The 18,063-nt window shown below is 38.1% G+C and overlaps 1 protein-coding gene across 1 annotated transcript in view; it reads left to right on the top strand.

Moving 5' to 3' along the window:
* Positions 1–16,455, top strand: part of PREX2 (phosphatidylinositol-3,4,5-trisphosphate dependent Rac exchange factor 2) — a gene marked incomplete at both ends in the record, with an annotated part of 182,558 nt that extends 166,103 nt beyond the window's left edge. The window contains 3 exons of the mRNA XM_084260599.1: positions 5,678–5,780; positions 12,425–12,492; positions 16,410–16,455. Of these exons, the coding sequence (XP_084116725.1) occupies positions 5,678–5,780; positions 12,425–12,492; positions 16,410–16,455 (217 nt within the window). The remainder of the gene's footprint in view (positions 1–5,677; positions 5,781–12,424; positions 12,493–16,409) is intronic.
* Between the last annotated feature and the right edge of the window lie 1,608 nt (positions 16,456–18,063).

Here is an 18,063-nt window from a genome sequence, read left to right as displayed (position 1 = left end):
ATACTTTCAACCTTTTAGAAGTGCTCTTCTTTCATCAAATTAAGAATATTAATGGTGGAAGTGCCTCCTTGCAATGTTTTCAGCTGATTAAAGGTGGCAAGATCTTACAGGAAGAATGTGAAAAAATGCTCTTTGCAGTTGTATAAAGCTGGCAGAAGGTGTACAATGAAAAGTAGAGTTTTTTAATTATATTTGAAAAGCTCTCAGTTTTAAAAAAAAGTTAGATTAGCCACATTTTATTTCTGGAAATAGATTGGATGATAGTAATCTTCCCAATTGCATAAAAAAACCCCATTACCTACTGCATGTTTCATGCTTCTGGATTGAAAATTACAAATATTCAATCTAATAAACCAAATTAAAACTACATTTGTAAACTACAAAAGAAGTAACTAACCAAAGTTAGATCTGAAATATGGCTAATGTGTACTTAAGCTCACAAGACTGATTCTCTAGCCTGCTAAGTTTATGCTGTCTGCTTCAGTCAGAAATCTGCTGGTAGCTTGTGTTTGAAAATACCTGGTAGATCTGGATTTGGTTATCCTGTCATGGGATGGTGGATGTATGTCTGATAAGGAAGTTGGGATATGTTTATTTTGAGGTTTGCACAACTGTATATGTGCAGAGGTGCCTTGTGTGAAGGAAACCTGTGCATGCTGATGCTTAATGGAAAAAAGGCAGAAGTCCCCTTAACCATGGACTATCCAATTCTGGGTGGTCTTGTAGTATCTTCCACAAATAGTTACTTTTTGAAGCATAGTTTATGATCGCTGAACCATCATAATGGAATAAATATATTTCACATGTAGAATAATGGCTTTTTCTATATGTTGGCAAAAATAACACCCATTTTGAACTAACCTGCAGTGCATGGGTTCAGTCCCAGGGTGATTTTAAAGTAGTGATCTTTCCATACTGTGACCATCTTAGCTTCACAAAGGGTCATAAAGGGACTGGACCTAAGTCCTGCTCTCCACTAGAGTTTTATTGCAACTGTAAAATACAATTTTGCGGTCTAATGTATGAACTTCTTGCTCATCTTCTCTCTAATACCTACTGGCTGATCCAACTTCCCTCTCCCTGTGAGATGAAATTTTGTTCAGTGAAGTTTCAGTGTATGGGCACAGAGAATGCAAACTTCAGTTTTACTTGCATGGAGAGATATTTGCACAATGAGAACAGCTTAGAAATTGTGAGACAGTCTTGAATTTGGGCTGTTAGTACCTTTTATGCTTATTTCTTACAGCACTGAACAACACTGTCCCTTCTTTCTTGGGTTTATCATGGCCTATTTTCTTCTTTGCATTACTCATCAGAGTCCTGTACATATTACCCAGCCATCTCTGCTAATCATAAAGAAATACCCCCAAAATTATTACACCAAAATAACTTAAGTTTTTAATTACTGCATACACTGCCAGAAGTAATAGCTGCTTTATAAGGATTAATTTAAATGACAGTACAAACAAATGAATAAGTAATAGTGTAGTTGGTTTGAAAGGTGGTCAGATGTAGGTATGATTAGCTTATGATGTATGGGAAGAAAAGTAATTAAAATAATAACAATGGCATTAAATTACATGTTGAGTAGAAGCTTTAGATTTTAATTAGACTAAGCATACATGCATCCTTTTCCTATTTTTTTCCTCTTGACATAGCCAGAACATAATTAATTTCGACATCTCTGACAGTGGTAACTATGAAACCAATTTGTTTCACCTCATCTTTTCCATTCAGGGTATTTTTCTAAGGGATGTTTTGATGCATCTTTGGATGTAGGATGGCTGGAATCCTAATTGAAACCTGGGAACGTACTGAATGATTTAGATTCTTTTTACTCTGGTAACATAGATATACAGTTTGCTGAGTGGCAGGTCTGTAGGTAGTGTACATGAACTCAAATTATTTTTCCTTTCAGGTGACATTAAACAAGCTGTCACTAAATAATCCTTTTTTTTTTTTTAAATTTCGATCTGTTTTCCTCTTTTACAACTCCATTTTTTAATGTAGTCTATCCAGCTGATTTGCAGCCCTTTAGGAACAATCACATCCAGTCAGAAACAAATGGACTGTTGGTAATAGAAAATGATTTAACCTCTTTTGTTCAGGATGTTCTGATCCAGAAGATGTTTGAAAGTTTTTATTTAATCTTTGCATCAATACTGTCAAGACTGATGGGAGATTGGGGATAGCAGGCAGGGGCTGGGAGCAGCTGCAGCCCCTTCTGTTTCTTGGAAACCAAATGGGTGAAATGAGGAATTTTCAGCCCAGTTGTGCTGGGAAAGCCAAATGTCTGTGCTGCCTTGCTGCTGTAATCTGTCAAGGCAGGGAATTTGTGATTCTAACTGACATAAATTCAGTGATGATGAATTTGGGTCTTTTGTTGTTCTGGCATAAAAGAAGGGATGAGATGAAAAGAGAGGGGGTGAGAACAGATTTTGCTTTGTTTACACAGTAAAATATATGGATTTAGGATTTATGCTTCCAATAACAGAGTGTTATGAGGGCACTTAAGGAGTTTTTTCCCCTAATATTTTTCGTGTTTGGTTTGTCTGGGCTGACGGCATCCAAATGACCAGATACTTTTAGTGGTCAGAACTGCTTCCAGATTGCTTTGTAAACTTTAATACCATCTGCTTACCATCTCTCAAAATGACGGAGAGAGGTGGATTGTTACATATTGCACGTATTTTCTGACGATCTTTGCTACTGAACCTTGCTCAGACCACCAGAGCAGTCTTACTGTATGAGGAATTCCCAGCTTTCATATTGTTTCATGAAACTGTACAAGTTGTATTGACTTAAATTTGCATTTCCTTGATCTCTCTGTGCTTGGCAGCCCTGTTGCTGAGGTACTGTCTGTTACCGCTTTTCCTTGTTAGTATCCAATGTTTCGTGTGTGCATTTGCTTCTTTTACAGCTGGTTTCCAGGGCGGTTTGATTTGTGACAACGGATATGTAGCCATTCAGAAATGGTATTTGAAGAGCTGGGAACATTACAGCGTGTAAATACATGTTTACTAGTGAGTCTGGTCAGCAGCGCTGTGGAAGGTTTATAGATCAGTTTTGTTAAGAGGATGCCATCTCATTGATCCCGTATGCAAGCAAAGTGAAGCTGTTTGAGTGTTGCTGGCTTTTGTATTTACAAAGTAGTTGCCTCATTTCATAATTACATGACAAAAGCCGTGACCAATAATTTTTATTTAATTCTACCATTCATCAGACCTTTGACATGCCATAAGGGAAACACAAAATCTAGCAGTATGAAATTGCATCTCTAATGAAATATATTGAAAGGTAGTCCTGCCGTTGATGCTATTTTAACATTTTTTAACATACATTAATTAATCAAACAGCAGATGTATCTAACCAGCATTACTGTAGGACTTCATCTCAAATATAAAGTATTGTATTAAAGAAGTGTGGTAGTAGTCAACATCATCACTGCTGTCATCTTGAGTGCCCTCACTACTAACTTCTTAGGATACATTATAATATTAACCTTAGAATGATGAAATCTTCAATTTTAGAATGTTATGGGATTATACTGTAGTTGTTGCCCACCTCCATAGTAACCTATTAAAGAAATCTTCATAATGCTGCTTTACTCTTTGTTTCTGCTTCCACCACTCTGGTTATGTCTTTACCGCTTGGCAACCGTCTTTCTGAATCATGGTTGGCATTGACAAAATATAGATGGCTCATAATGTCCACGACCACTAGCCATTGCATCAGGTTTTGGATAGGAAGCAGTCTTTTCCAATCACAAGATGAGTGTTTGCACCTGATTCTTTGATCTGACCTTCACTTAGGAGCTTCTTTAGTTAGTTTAGATTCCTGCGTGCAGAATATGATTTTTTTTTCCTGTGCTTTCAGCCATCTGAGTTCCAGAAAGGTGGATTTATAGGAAATTTAGCTCAGGAACTGGTTGGTTGAAACCTGTCCTAACAGAGAGCCTTTTGACCCTTTTTTGTCAGTTTGGATGACACCTGTAAAATTAGATTTCAGATACTTTTGCTTTTTTTTTTTTCCCTGTTGTCAATAGGACAAAGCTTGCTTTGTGGTTTGGTCTTGAGGATTAAATGTTTAGATTTTGGTGCTGGCAAATATTATGAGTATGTACTTTATTTTGCAATACTTTACCTTTTGAAGACAGGATTAAAACAGCATTTAGAATTTCTAGTCCAATATTTATCCATTAGGCACCTTAATCAAACATATAACACAAGAGATCAATAGATTTTTGCTTCAGGTTAACTCTGAGGTCAGTGTATGCAAGAAACCAGGAATAAAAATTATTTCATTACCAAGGAAAATCAGTTAACTTATAAATTTTTAATGAAAGGCCATTAATAAAGCTACAGATCAAATTTTATATCCTCTACACTCACTACTGTGAAACTTTTTACAGTCCATAAATTTACTTAAGCGGTATTTAAAATGTGTCAGGGTTGGGTTTTTTTCAGTAAGAAAACAAGTGCAGGCACATTTTTCCTCCTACAGATCTTCTGCTCAGCAAGATGAGTGTTTGATTGAAACATATTGTCTGTTCTGTGTGCATAATATAAGCTATGCAGAATCTTTTGGTCAGGATCTTGCCAAAAGGCTACCCAGAAGTATGTTTTAACCATGTGTCTTAGTTTTATTGTTTGAACTTGTAATATGCAGCTTTTGTCAGGTTCTGCTGAGGTAGGATAATTTTCCATACAGCTCATCTTTCTGGTTGAAGAGATTTGATTATTGTAGTACTTTGGTTGTGAACAGAAAAAATCATCAAGCAGAATATCAGTGCAGAATGCAGTCACCTCGTGCATGATAGCAGCCCTCAAATAGGTTGGGCTTTTCAAAAAGTACTTGTTTCTGCTCAGTTTTGTTGCCTTGATCTGAGTTTTTCACAGCTTTGGTCTTGATTGTAGAAGCCATCTATCCATGGTTATTTGGCATGTCCAAAATTACTTTTTCTACTACTTCTTGTCTGTTGTGATGACAGGTTGTCCTACAGCAAGATCTTCAGCTCTGAAACTTTCCTGGTTGCTCTTGACAAAGCAATGTCAGCCTTTTAATTAGGATGTGGTATCAGATCAGTTTTTGTCCTCAAGTGTTTACTTGGAAAAAATTGACAAAGTCGGGTGGGACAGTTTATTTGAAGGAGCTCCCTCCTTATCTATTGTCTTTTTTGAAAGACTTAAAGGTCTCTTAATTTGGGGCTGAACTGCATTAATGTGCCAGGTGAATAACTAAGCTGAATTAACAGCAAGAGGTCGGGATCCTGGTACCAAAGCTAGGGTTGGCATTATGTGGAGGGTGAGAGAGGTGTACAGTAACCACCAGGAATGAGATTTATATGGTTAGAAACAGTTCTTCTCCTCTCTGATGAACTTGCCAACCCAATAGTTGGGTTGTGGGTTTTATTGGTTACTTTTTTAAAACGCCAATAAAACAAGGCAAATGCTTTTGGTTCTAAGTTGTGAGGAATATTGCTTGCACTTAAAGTATTTTTTAATTAAAAAACAGTTTAGTGTTCAGGCTAATGCCTGCATAGGTGGGGAGGGCCAGGGGCCAGGTCCACTATGTAATATTTTTATTAATAATTTTTAAAAAGAGATAATCGACCTAAAAGCAGTTATTTGAAGGAAACCACTGCTAGCAGATAGCTGACTTCTGTGCTCCGTTGCAGCTGCACTCTGAGTGTTACCCTGGAGCAGGCGATCATTCTGGCTCGGAGCCATGGGCTACCTCCTCGCTATATCATGCAAGCTACAGATGTCATGCGCAAGCAGGTAAGATGTTGGCTACAGGGAAGATGTTGGCTGTAGGTAAGAACCTGGTATTTCCTAACAAGACATGTTATCATCAGACAATAATAACTTGACCATTGTCTTTTAAACTCCACCTTAATGTTGTGTAATGTCTGCGTGAGTTTTCTTAGTTTGAGTATTTTGTTGGGTTTTTTTAAATTTATTTTTTTTAATTCTCTTCCTGAAAGGGTTGGTTTCCTTTAAAATAATGGTACAGGCTGTTTTTAGACAGATGCCTGCTTTCTTTGTATGGGTAAGTGGATCATAATTTTTACAGGATTCTGATTTTACCCAGTGATTTTTGTATGGTAACTGCTGTGGTATTGCCTTACATCAGAATAGTCTGTTGAGTAAGACAATCTTTATTTTAATCTATATTATCCATTAAATTAACTTAAGATTGTTAACTACTGTTAATAAAAAGTGACTCATGTACTGAATGAAGGAGAAGTGTAGGAAGGAAGAGGAGAAAGACAGACCTTGGTTCTTACATTCCAGGCAGGATTCCTGAGGACAATGTGCTTATTTCAAAAGTGTTTTTCGGTCTTGGTCATAATAGAATACTAGGATTTAGAGGCTGTTGTGAACAGATAACCACCTCAACATGAACACTTAGTGCTAAGGTATGACAAAAAATGCTGGATTTAAAGGCAATATCAACGGAAAATGGGGGATATACTTCACTGTATTGGCACGTTTCCTATAATATCTTGTTATCAGATAAATGCTTTCAAAAGGATGCTTGGAATCTTGGAAGTAGATCAAAGGAGGAGCACAAACGATCCAGTGGTTGTTAGGCAAGGCTTATGAAGTGAAGATTAAAGACCTCAACCTATTCAGCTGATCAAAGAGAGGTTGAGTGGGAGCTTAATCATTCTGTGCATATGAAACATATATCCCAGCCTGTGGTAGCTTTCAACCTTATGACAAAAGCATAAAGAAGATACAGGATGCACTCAATCTTGAAGTGAAAAAAAGGTAATTAAATATTGGAAGAATTAATCACAGATAAGAGGAGATTCATCATTTCTGGTTTTTAATTTGCATCTAATTTTATTATTTTCATTAATTCTGCTACATATTCTGTGCAGCAATCACAGTTTAGTTATGAAAATGATTAAACTGCTGTACTTTACTTCTAACTTGCCATAGACAAAAATACACATATGCTAGATCAAACCTTTAGTCTGTTAAAGCAGTTCGTATGCTAGATCAAACCTTTAGTCTGTTAAAGCAGTTCGTATGCTAGATCAAACCTTTAGTCTATTAAAGCAGTTCTGTAGATATTCTCAAGCCATAGATTGCAATCAGTTATATGTAAGTGCTGCAGCCTAACGTGGATACATTAATTACTCTCATTCCTTTTCATATCGGACTTTCACTTTATTTGGTGCATTAATTAAGTTTATGTGGTGAATAAATACCCTCAAGATTCTTGAATCAGATCATATAGGTCCACTCAGGAATTACAGCTTTAACTTGATTTGAAAAGAAAGCTACTGCTGTATAAAGATAAGACTTTATGAATAGATTGGTGTGTCTGCCTCTGAAGTTCTAGAAAAAGGCAGATCTGTGTATTGTGCAGTCAAATAACGTGGATATAGAGTTTTCCATATGCCTGCTTGTAGGATGTGTTCTGTCAAAGGGCACATTTTTAATGTACAGTTCTAGACCCTCTTCAAAAATGATGATTCATTTGTGGATCTTCTGCAGTTTATTAAATGAAAATGAAAGTGACTCGCGTGGTTTGAGCAGCTGTAACTGTGCTTGCTCAAATAGAGATGTAGAAAGGCTGCAGTGGGGCTACATTCTCTGAAGTAAAACAGCAGGTGATCAATAGTGATCAATACCACCCACAGACACTGCAAAGAAGTCTGCTAGTATATCAAGCCAGACTTTTTTCACAGATTTTTCCTCTTGCAGGAAACGACTGCAGCATTTAATAGAGTAATAATCTTTTGTTGTAATTTTAAATCAGTCTCGGAGATCTGTAGTAGAAATATAACCCTCCATTAAATTCTAAATGTTTTGGAGTAATTTCAGCAGCACACTCTGGTATTTTCTAGAAACCTGTTCTGGATTTAATGTTTAAATTACCTGTAGGATTAAACTGCATAATGCAGGCCATAAACCTTGTGGGAGGGGGTGGGGACGACACATGCGATGAGGGGGGAGAAAAAGCTAACCTTCTCAGAGTGTGTTGCAGAACATTTAGCTGAGGGCAATACATTTATCTTTTACTTGGCTAAATATAAAATATCCCAACCGAAGGAAATCTTTGTTAGTCCATTTACACCCTGAATCTTTTGTGGAATAAAGAGATCAGCCAGAGGGAGGTGCAAATAAAAGGACATCTGTTCCATCGGTTATTCTGGAGAAGCCAGCAAGGTTACCTCCTAACAGCATCAGCTTTCCACAAGGGGAAATTGTCTCCACTCGGAGCTGATAGCTCTTCAGCTTGGGGCACCAGTGCTGAATAACTGGAGACAACTGAGTGAGTGGATGACCTCAGGAAGTGGGTTCTGTTCTTTTAAATTGAACGCGATTGTGATCATGTTTAACAAGACTGATAATAGCCCCGACTGTACTGCTGGAATGGTTTTCAAAGTAATTACCCTGTCAGTTATGATTAGGTATTGGCAAGCACCTGTTCTGCAAGAACAATGGAAAAGAGACCAACTTGTGAGAGCTGGCGTGAACTTGGGTCTGCGGGATGGTTGTAGTTACGTGGTTTCTGGTTTTCATCTGCTAATCCAGTCTAGACTGATTTTTAAAATAAAACTTTTGACTAGATATCTAAACTGTCCTTCAGTAACTGTATTTGCTTGCATGTGTTTGTTTATGCAAATGTCTGTACCCACAAAATACTATGTAAGGCATCGTGACAGGAGAGTGTCTTCAGGATGCAGCAAAGTGTGGATAGGACAGAGGCCTGGGAAGGGAGCTGCAGTATTGCACAGGGCTCTGAGGAAGAAGGGTAACTATAAAGCTGAAACAGAAAAGTCTAGGAGAGAATTTGTGTTGTCTTTTAAGTGAGTAATCATTTTTCCATGCCTTTTCATGAGTATAATAACAGCACTGCATTTTGAATAATTCTCATAAGAATTGTACTGATTTAGAGCTCTTTGAGCTGGGCATAAAGAGAATCTGTTTTCTTTATGTGACTGGTTCTTGCTATCCTTAAATTAGTGTGTAGCTTGAAAATAAACCTATCATTTTTTTCTCATGACAATGAGAATACTAGTTCATATATAAGAGCCTAGATTGATGGTGGTGTCTCCTCAGAGCTGCCAGCATTTTTCACCACTGCTTTGGCAGTACTGGTATGCGGAGGGAAGCATTCTGGAGCCGTGCAGCACAACTACCCCATGTGCCTACGTGAGACAAACAGTGTCAATATTGACATTGCAGTAGCTTTAAGAATAATATCGGTGAAGTATATATTAACAGTATATTGAAATAGAAATGGTGTAATGGTGCTCAGTGGAGACAATGAGATGTCACATAGCAAGTTGCTAGTAATTCTTGGGGGGGTTTTCCTCCAAAGAAATAAGAATCTGGAGGTTGTAAGGTCTAATTTGTTCTCCTGCTAAACAATACATTACATGGTTGTATAAAAGCATTTGATTTATTATGTGAGCATGATACTAAAATTAATTTGTCTAGTGAGTGATGCAAGTAAAAATAGCCTGGTTTTGTTCTCAGAGGTAGTCACAGCACTGACGTTCAGGATCTACATGTGATTATTTTAGGTAGTTTTCCCATGTACATGCATATTCAGGCTCTCATTTATGTTAATCATACAGTAGTCTGTCTTGGTGGGGGTTTCTTTACTACAATAAAGTTTTAGAAAGTGGCCCTGAGGCAAGGACACTGAAGGTGATGAAGGTCTGGACTCAATGTGCCTAACTTTGTAACTGGATCTCAGCTTTCCTTATGCAATTCCTGACAGATACTTGTCATATTTGTTCTTAAGCTTCCAGTAGTGGAGACTCCTGCAGAGTGCTTCCCAAGTACTTTGTTCCAGAGTTTTCTTAACCTTTTCATTAGGATGTTTTACTCAGTGCCTCATTTGAGTCTGGTTTTTGTCCTTCTTTTTTTTTTCCCTTCGGTTTGTCTCCAGTGTTCTGTCCAGTATGCTGTAGACTTAGACATCAGATTTCACTCCCTTCTTCCTTTATGAAAGTAGACTTTTAGTATTTTGAACGTTTCCAGTGATGGGGCATCAATAACTTCTCTGGACAACCTGTTCCAGTGTTTCACCACCCTCATCATAAAAGAGACCCTTATATTTAGTTTGAATCCTACCTTCTTTTGGCTTAAAATCATTACCGCTTGTCCTTGTTGCTACAGGCCCTACTAAAATGTCTGTCACAACTTGATTTCCCTGATAAACCATCACTTTTGAAGATAGAAGAACATAATTTTATCTGTTCTTTCTTTTTTTGGTTGTATTTTCTTACCTAATCATTCTCCCTGTTCTCCTTGGAACTCTTTTCAAGTTCTTATTAAACAGGGACCTTACAGGACTTCATGATTGAGCAATAAAATGGCAGATGAAATCAGTGTAGATAACTGAAGTGATGAACAAAGAGGAAAATAAGTACACATTCACTGTAACTGACTATGAGGTTGCCATTACAGCTCATGTTCAGGACCTCATGATCCAATAGAAAACTCAGTTCTCAGTAAAGCAAATCAGAAGTTATAATGGTTTATGCAAGAATAGACAACAAAGTAGAAATCACGTAGCCATAAGCCTTCATTTAGAACTATCTGATGTTCTGAAGCCTTTCCATAAAGACATAATGTAATGGAGAAGGTTCAGAGAGGGTCAGTAAAAAATGACTAGTGGTTGGGAGTGGTTTATAGACAGGACAGGCAGACAGACAACATAATCTAGGATTGTTTAGCTTGAAGTGATTTGATAGATGTGGCAAGGATAGGGACTGATCACTGTCCTCACCAGTGCAGAACTGGCAGCTTCGTACCAGGTGAAGACTGGTTCTTCACTCAGCAAGCTAAGATTGTACCTGGATAGTTATTTCTGGGCTCAGGATGACAGGGGAAAGAAGAGAACCACTGAAATCGATCAAATGCATACTCGCATAGGAACAGAGGAAGTATTGAGTGACTAATGATTGAATTCTGGAGGAGTTTCTGGGGAAAGACATATGTTTGTTGTGGTCTGTAGTCATGTTTCTTGCAACTATCTGAGACAAGCTCACTAAGCTAGATGTAAAATCACTTGTGTAAATTCTACCTACAGTTTGGTAGGTACTCCAGTTATTTTCTCTAACAGAAATGTAAGGGCACAGTATTTTTTTTTGTTGCACATGTAGATTTACTTGAACCCTAAGAACTTACCTGTGTGTAACCAGCTAGCTTTTTTCATCCATGATTGGAGCTCACAACAGTGAAGTAATACCTTCTCAATTAACTGCGTACTGGATTTCAGTCAGATGCAAGGTCTAGTCTTACTCTACCTATTGAATCAATGTTTATACCTCATTTTTACATCCTTTGCAGCTGCCATTGCAGCTCTGCTTGGATTGTAAATTAGTTTTCATGTTTCACATCAACCTAAGGTCTCATTGTAAGAATTCTGTGATTGTGTATTTTTGTTCTGTTTTATTTTGTCCTGAATTTAGGTAGCACACAAGGACAAATAAAGGGAGAGTCAGTATGGCAGTGACAAAACAAGTAATTTCCATCTCCTTTAAAATGTGAGAAAACATAAAGAGACTGTAAATCTAACAGATATGCTTCTTTGTGATTAGTAGTTTCCATTAATAAAACTGCACTAGACCTCATAATTTGAAAACAAATTTTACTGAGTTCTTTCATATGTCTTAAGCTAGTTTGTTTGCAGAGAGTCTGCATTTTTCACTCTCAGGGTAACATTGTGCATGTTTTATCAACTTCCTCCTTACTGGATGAGTCAGTGAGACAAATGTACTTTCAGTATTGCTTTTCAAAGGATCAGTTGAGGTACAGAGAGACCAGCTTTTCTAGTTGAGCCTGCTTTAAACAAGGATGTGGACTAAGCAATATTGGGAGGTCAGATTTTCTTTTTTTTTTTTGTGACTCATCTGTGATTTTTCCAGAATTTTTCTAATCCTGATTTAGTGCCTCAAGTTAGGTCATTTTTCTAGATGTAACTAGGAAGTTCTTCATGGGAAATAATCTGTAAAATATTTGTTTGTTCTGAAGTTCATGGCAAATAAGTGACATTTCAGAAGAGGACTTTATTTTCCAAGCCCTTTCTACAAAGAATTGTGACAGATATCAAACAAGTGGAAGCAAGTTGTGTTTTAAATCTTGAATGGTTGTTTTGTTATGTAGTCTTTTATGTTAGTAAGATATATATTTATGCGCTTATTTAATGACAATTGGGAAGATTTTGTCTCTTTTCTGTATATTTCTCTAAGTTGAGAATTTATGAACTGTTTTAACTTGTTCCTCACCTTGAGAGGAGAGTTGTTTTGGGGTATGGAGCGTATGTATTAATTAATTATAATCAATATTTATGTTAATCTAAAAGTGTAGAAAACTTTCTAACTTGTGTTGGAAGAAATGAGGCTATATTTGATTTGGTTTTGTTTGTTTGTTTGTTTGTTTGACAGGGTGCGAGAGTACAAAACACAGCCAAGAATTTAGGAGTGAGGGATCGAACACCTCAGTCTGTCCCAAGGTAACTGACTGTTTGTATCCTTGACTGTGATTTTTGTCAAGTTTGTGCCAAAATGTGTCCTAGCTGCTAAAAGCTAACAATAAACATTGACTTATAGTGCACTAACTGGTAAGATTTGGCTTTTTAATGTACATAAAATCAGTGATGTTCTTAGCCGTATGCTTTTATTTAATCAGTTGCCAAAAATGTAGCACTTTAAAATGAGCCCATTTTTGAAAAATTAAGCCTAGTTCATGTTAATTACGAAAACACCAGAGTAAGTCCTTCATCACTTGTGATGTTTAGTGGTTTTGGGGAAATACTCATAACTAAATCCATAACCCCATTTTAATGAAATGATACTGTGCTGCAGTATCTCAGGCAAATCATGTTCTAGTTGCTTTTAGAGATGATGTAGCCTTTCTTCGTCTCTTTCTGAAACATCCATTAGAGTGAAGAATGCGGCTGTTCTATATTTATCCAGCTTTTTAATACTGTGATGGATTGGAGGTACCTGAAATGTTTCTTAACAAGCACAATACTTAGAAATGAAAGAAACCAAACAACAGTGTTCTTAATTTTATCTGAAACTGGTTTCATAAATCGAACTCTAACATAAACTTTTTTTTACCAATTTAAAACATAATGAGTTTTGTTGACTAACAATAACAAATTGAATGAGGTAAACAGATACGTGGAATACATAACAGACCCACTCAGGTGTTCAGATTTCAGTAAGGAAACAGTGAATTGGTAACACCTGATAGAGGTAGCCGTGTGAATGAGCACATAGTGCTACCCATAACCTCGCAGAAACACCATCTTCTGGGTTCTGATCACTGATATAAAGGAACTTTTTCTTATGCAGTTTTCTCATTTGTAATGAATCATTGCACATTGTTCCATGGCTGTGCTTGATCTGCTTCTAGAAAAGGAGTGTACCTTAAGTGTACAAGGTATGAGTAAATCTGAGTAGTAGCTGCTGTTGAGTTGCTGATTTGCAGCACTTGTTGGGGCATATATGCATCTTGCATGCCCCATAAAGTAGATCAAATAAGATCCAACAAAAGTACTGATTCTAGAGTAAACCCATCAACGATAACATTTCTGCCCTTGCCAGTGGATAAAGGCATCCCTTCTCACAGTAATGATGATTCTAGAGGCAATCCAGGAACAAAATTGCCTGGACAACTCCCTTGCATTGTGGGAATGTAACACCTCATTACAGTAAAAGCTTTTCATATTTCGAATGGTATAGTTTGGGCCTTCAATGGACTCCTCCTTCATGACATAATTCTAGAGACAGCCAAAGAATTGTTGGAAACCAAACTTTTCCCACCTCTGAATGACAGAACAGGTATCTAGATTCAGTTCTTAAAAAGGAAACCTTAGCCACGAGACATTTTTTGGCTTTGCATCAGTTGAGAAAAGATTGCCTCTTCCCAGTTGACACTCCCACAACACAGCAATGAAAAGCCAAAGAAAATCTATGAGATAGCTCCTAGAACATAGAATAGATCCAGCAGGCCTGCCAGTCAGCAGTAACAGCAGTGGCACACACTTATTGACCCCAGTGTTTGGGGCATTTGGTGTACCATTAGAGAGGTAAGTCACGTAGGTCATAATAGTCATCAGCAGGAGTGGTACTTCTGATGTATAAGTAAATGATACTGTGGGTTCTTTGCCTTGAAAGTTAATTTCACCATTACATCTGGTTCCATTTAACATCACTTGACAGTGTTCTCAGCTCTCTGCAGTTGCCAGAGTTTTCTGTCCTTCTGCAGCTGATCTGTTTGTGCTGTCTCAAAAAGTTGTTCCATATACATTGACCCAGAACAGGCTGTTTCTGCTCTGTACTGTCTCCAACCACTATAGCTCCTTAGGGATTTAGGTAGCCTTGTTGTTAGTTTACTTCAGATTTCCCTACATCGCTAGGTCAGAAGACAAGCAATCTTAATGGTTAGCATTTTAACCTGGAGAACACACAGACCTTCATGCTCGGAGCTGAGCTCCTCTGCACACTGTTCCACGGAAATGAGGTTTTGCTAAAACAGCGCCAAGAACGAATGCCACTGCAATTACTTAGCTGAGATTCTGACATTAATTCTATTTGTCTTACGCCAGCTTTGAATATTACTGCTTTATTATACCAGCAGAATCAAATAACTCTCAGACCCCCTGTTTATTTTTCTCTGCATACTTGTCTGTATAAATACCTTCCTCTGTCATCAGTACACAAATATGCGATGTATGTGTATTGGCTTATATGTTGCTCCTAACAAACACCGTGGTGTCTGCACAGCGTGACCTTAAACGATCATGTTTCTGAATCTGCCAGGTGACAATCTGGAAGAGCCCAATGATCTTCAGAGCACATTATGGTGGAGGTTTGAAGGCAGATTTACGATTGCTGTTTGGCTGACAGAGCTGATGCTCCCTCTTCTTACCAACCAGACACACAATATTGCTTAATAATCTCACTTCCAGTGATATTCAGAGAAAAAATATTTAGTCCACAGCTATTAGGTGCTGTAAGTGTCCCATGGGTTTTACCTCCTAAGGGAATTGAAATTGAGGAACAGCTACTATCCTGCCCTACTCATGCGTAGCCACAGGATGGTTTTTGTGACAAGGTGTACTAGATGTTGAAGAAGGTTTCAGTACTCATGGGGTAGCCACACGCACTGTGCCTCACATAATTTCAGCAGCAGGGTGTCATGCCAAGAAGGCACCGGTCCATTGATCTTGAATTGTCTATGGAGTCGAGCCACATGTACAGATTTTTGTTTTCTGTCTTGATTTATAGTGTGATTTTGGAATTTATGGTTAGTCATATAAGTTAATGTGATGTTTAGCTGACAGATTTTCAAAATGTACTTGGAAAACTTAGATAACCTAAGCACCTTAAATATTCCTAGCCCCCAAGTCATTGGATGATTCACCACCCTGCCTGTAGCCAGATCTACCTAGCCTGCTATTTCATTGCTTTAGTATTTCACTATCAGAGATTCTTCATTTTAAGTATTAATGCACATGCTGTGTCACTGTCTCTTCATTTTTGGCTTCTGATGCTTTTTCTCCTTCCCATGCCATACTCAGTCTCTTCTCTGAGACCGAGAGTCTCTGAGAGTCCTTCAACGATACACTTTCCCTGAGGAAAATATGTGATCTCCAAATGAGATCATGTCTGTTGCTGGTTCTAATTGCTGCAGTTGCAGGGGAGGTACTGTAAGCTGGGCGTGCAGAACAGAGCGCCCCATGTCAGAACAATGGCCATTTATTTTCAGTATTCCTAATACTAGAGTAAAGTTTCAAATACTTTCTAATAACCACATCTGTGCCAAAGAGTTTAATAGGAATTCAGAAACCTTTATAAATGGAGTGGCTATTTCAGTCTGTGCTGAGGTTGTCATTTGATACAGATCTTACTGCACTTGACTTCGTGTATCTAGAAACATGGGGGAGGGAGTTTGAAATCTTCATGCTGGCACGTCACGTCTGACATCTGTCTTAAGTTCTTCAAACAGCATCGGCGTTATAGGGAGCTGCATTTGAGTGAGGGCTGACTGTGTCAAAACCAAAATGGAGGCAAGGTATTCACCAGGCAGCTTTTCCAGTTTGGAAATTCAGAGTGATGCCTGGTAGTTGGATGAGTGGGGATGTAGCTTTCTCCAGGATGGGGGCTTCAGTGCGGAAATATGAAAGCTTGACTAAACTGGGATGTCTTTATTAGATTCCGTATAGACGTGTATTTCAGTGATACCAGTTTCAGTGTGAACATTCATACTCATGAATTAGATTTCACTGGATTTATGTCAATGCTGCTAACCTGAATTCAGTGCATCTTGTTTTGCAGTTTGTCATATACTTAGATATACCTGTTTTAATAATGACCAAGCTATCAGCATAATGATTGCTCCCGTGTTTGTCGTTGTCAGGTTATACAAGCTGTGCCAGCCACCACCACCTGTTGGAGAAGAATGAGACCTGCTCCAGAAAATAATCCAGTAGTGGCCTTTAGGATACTGGGACTATATGATGAAAATCTAACTGCACTACAACAGCACGTGCCTGGGGCTTCAATATATAACCCCCTCCCCCCCGCCCTTGACTCAGGATAAAGAAAGAAATACCCTAAATATTCTCTATTGGAATTGGAAAATGACTTCTGAAAAGCATTTCTGGAATTATGCACTCCGGCCTCACTCTAGTACAACAGGAATCTCCCTTGAGAATTTTACACTGGAATCAGATTCATTTGATGTGTCTTGTTCAGCCACACGATAGGTATAGCCAGCAGCTTGAAAACAAGTGTCTTGTTCAGAGAGAATGACTTGGCTTTTACCCTATACAGAAAGCGATCTCGTGGAAGGAATAAAAGCCTTGATAAGCCAGGCTTGATAATGAGTGCCCACTTCACATGGGGCCCTTTGCACTGATAATCCCTTTTCTCCTGATGCTGTCATAATTTCTCAGAACAGTGATGTTGTGTGTTCAGTGATGTAATGTGAGGTTTGCGGGTGGAAAAACTCACCTCGGGATTGTGCCTGATGGCTGCAGGCAGGCCGCTGCTCGCAGCACGTGCTTGCGATCGGCTGGCCTAGCCATGTCTGAAGCAGCCTGTTCTCATGCTCTTTTAGCAGGTATACCTGTATGGTGCACGAGGTGAAGTTTTGCCCTTTTTCAGTTGCTGTTAGAATGAAGAAGAAGGACAAGCCTGATCTTCATCCCTAGTTAGACCAAATTTCAGACTAACGGCTGCCTCACGTTATTGCATCTCTGCATTTCAGAGTTTTCCAGAGTTCTGTGTATTCTAGTACTGCACTGTACTGGCAGATCTGCTTAAGTGAGGACGAGGCAGAGTTGTTATACTTAACTGGAAATGTCCATGGTTTATGTTGAAGCATAGTTTGGGGGTTTGCTGTTTCATTTCCCATGTTTTGTTGGAATTGTTTTGCGTAGCATTTTTGTTCTTTGGAGTGGTAATTGTTACAGATGCATTTTGAAAATTGTACTGAGTATATAAGAGGGCCAAGGGAAGATGCATCTGAGTTTGGCTGTTCTTTTGGCCAAGGTATTTCCAGAGAAAATTCCCCCAATGCAGTTTCACATGTGACATATTACAACAAAAACTATGTTCTAAAACAGTTCTACTTGTAGTAGTAGCTTTGCATTCTATGAGAGTAGGACGTGTACCAGCTGAGTACAATTTACTGTTTGTACAAGAGCAGCCTATAGTTATGCTGTAGCAATCAAACCTCATGACGTAATTTTTGCATATTATCTAATTATTTATAAAATCTTTCACAAATATATTAATCCACAATGAAATATGTAAGAAGTTGAAACAAGCGGTACTCTTGCAAAGAGTACATAGGATATCTAGGGGACTTTTTACTTTTCTCCAAAGGAGGAATTAGAGCTCCTACCTTTTCCAGTATTCTTAGTGTTTTACAGACTTTAACTTTGCTAAGAAAATAAATATTTTTATATATCCACAGATATATATGTCCTCACATATATGTGAGTTTCACTACCTGTATATTTATGCAGCCATATCAATTACTGGTCCAATCTTAAATATAGAATATT

Source organism: Gallinula chloropus (assembly GCF_964237585.1).
Source record: "Gallinula chloropus genome assembly, chromosome: 2".
In the NCBI taxonomy this organism is placed as follows: Eukaryota; Metazoa; Chordata; class Aves; order Gruiformes; family Rallidae; genus Gallinula; species Gallinula chloropus.
Note: the sequence above shows the minus strand (reverse complement) of the source record. Positions and strands in the feature narration are given on the sequence as shown.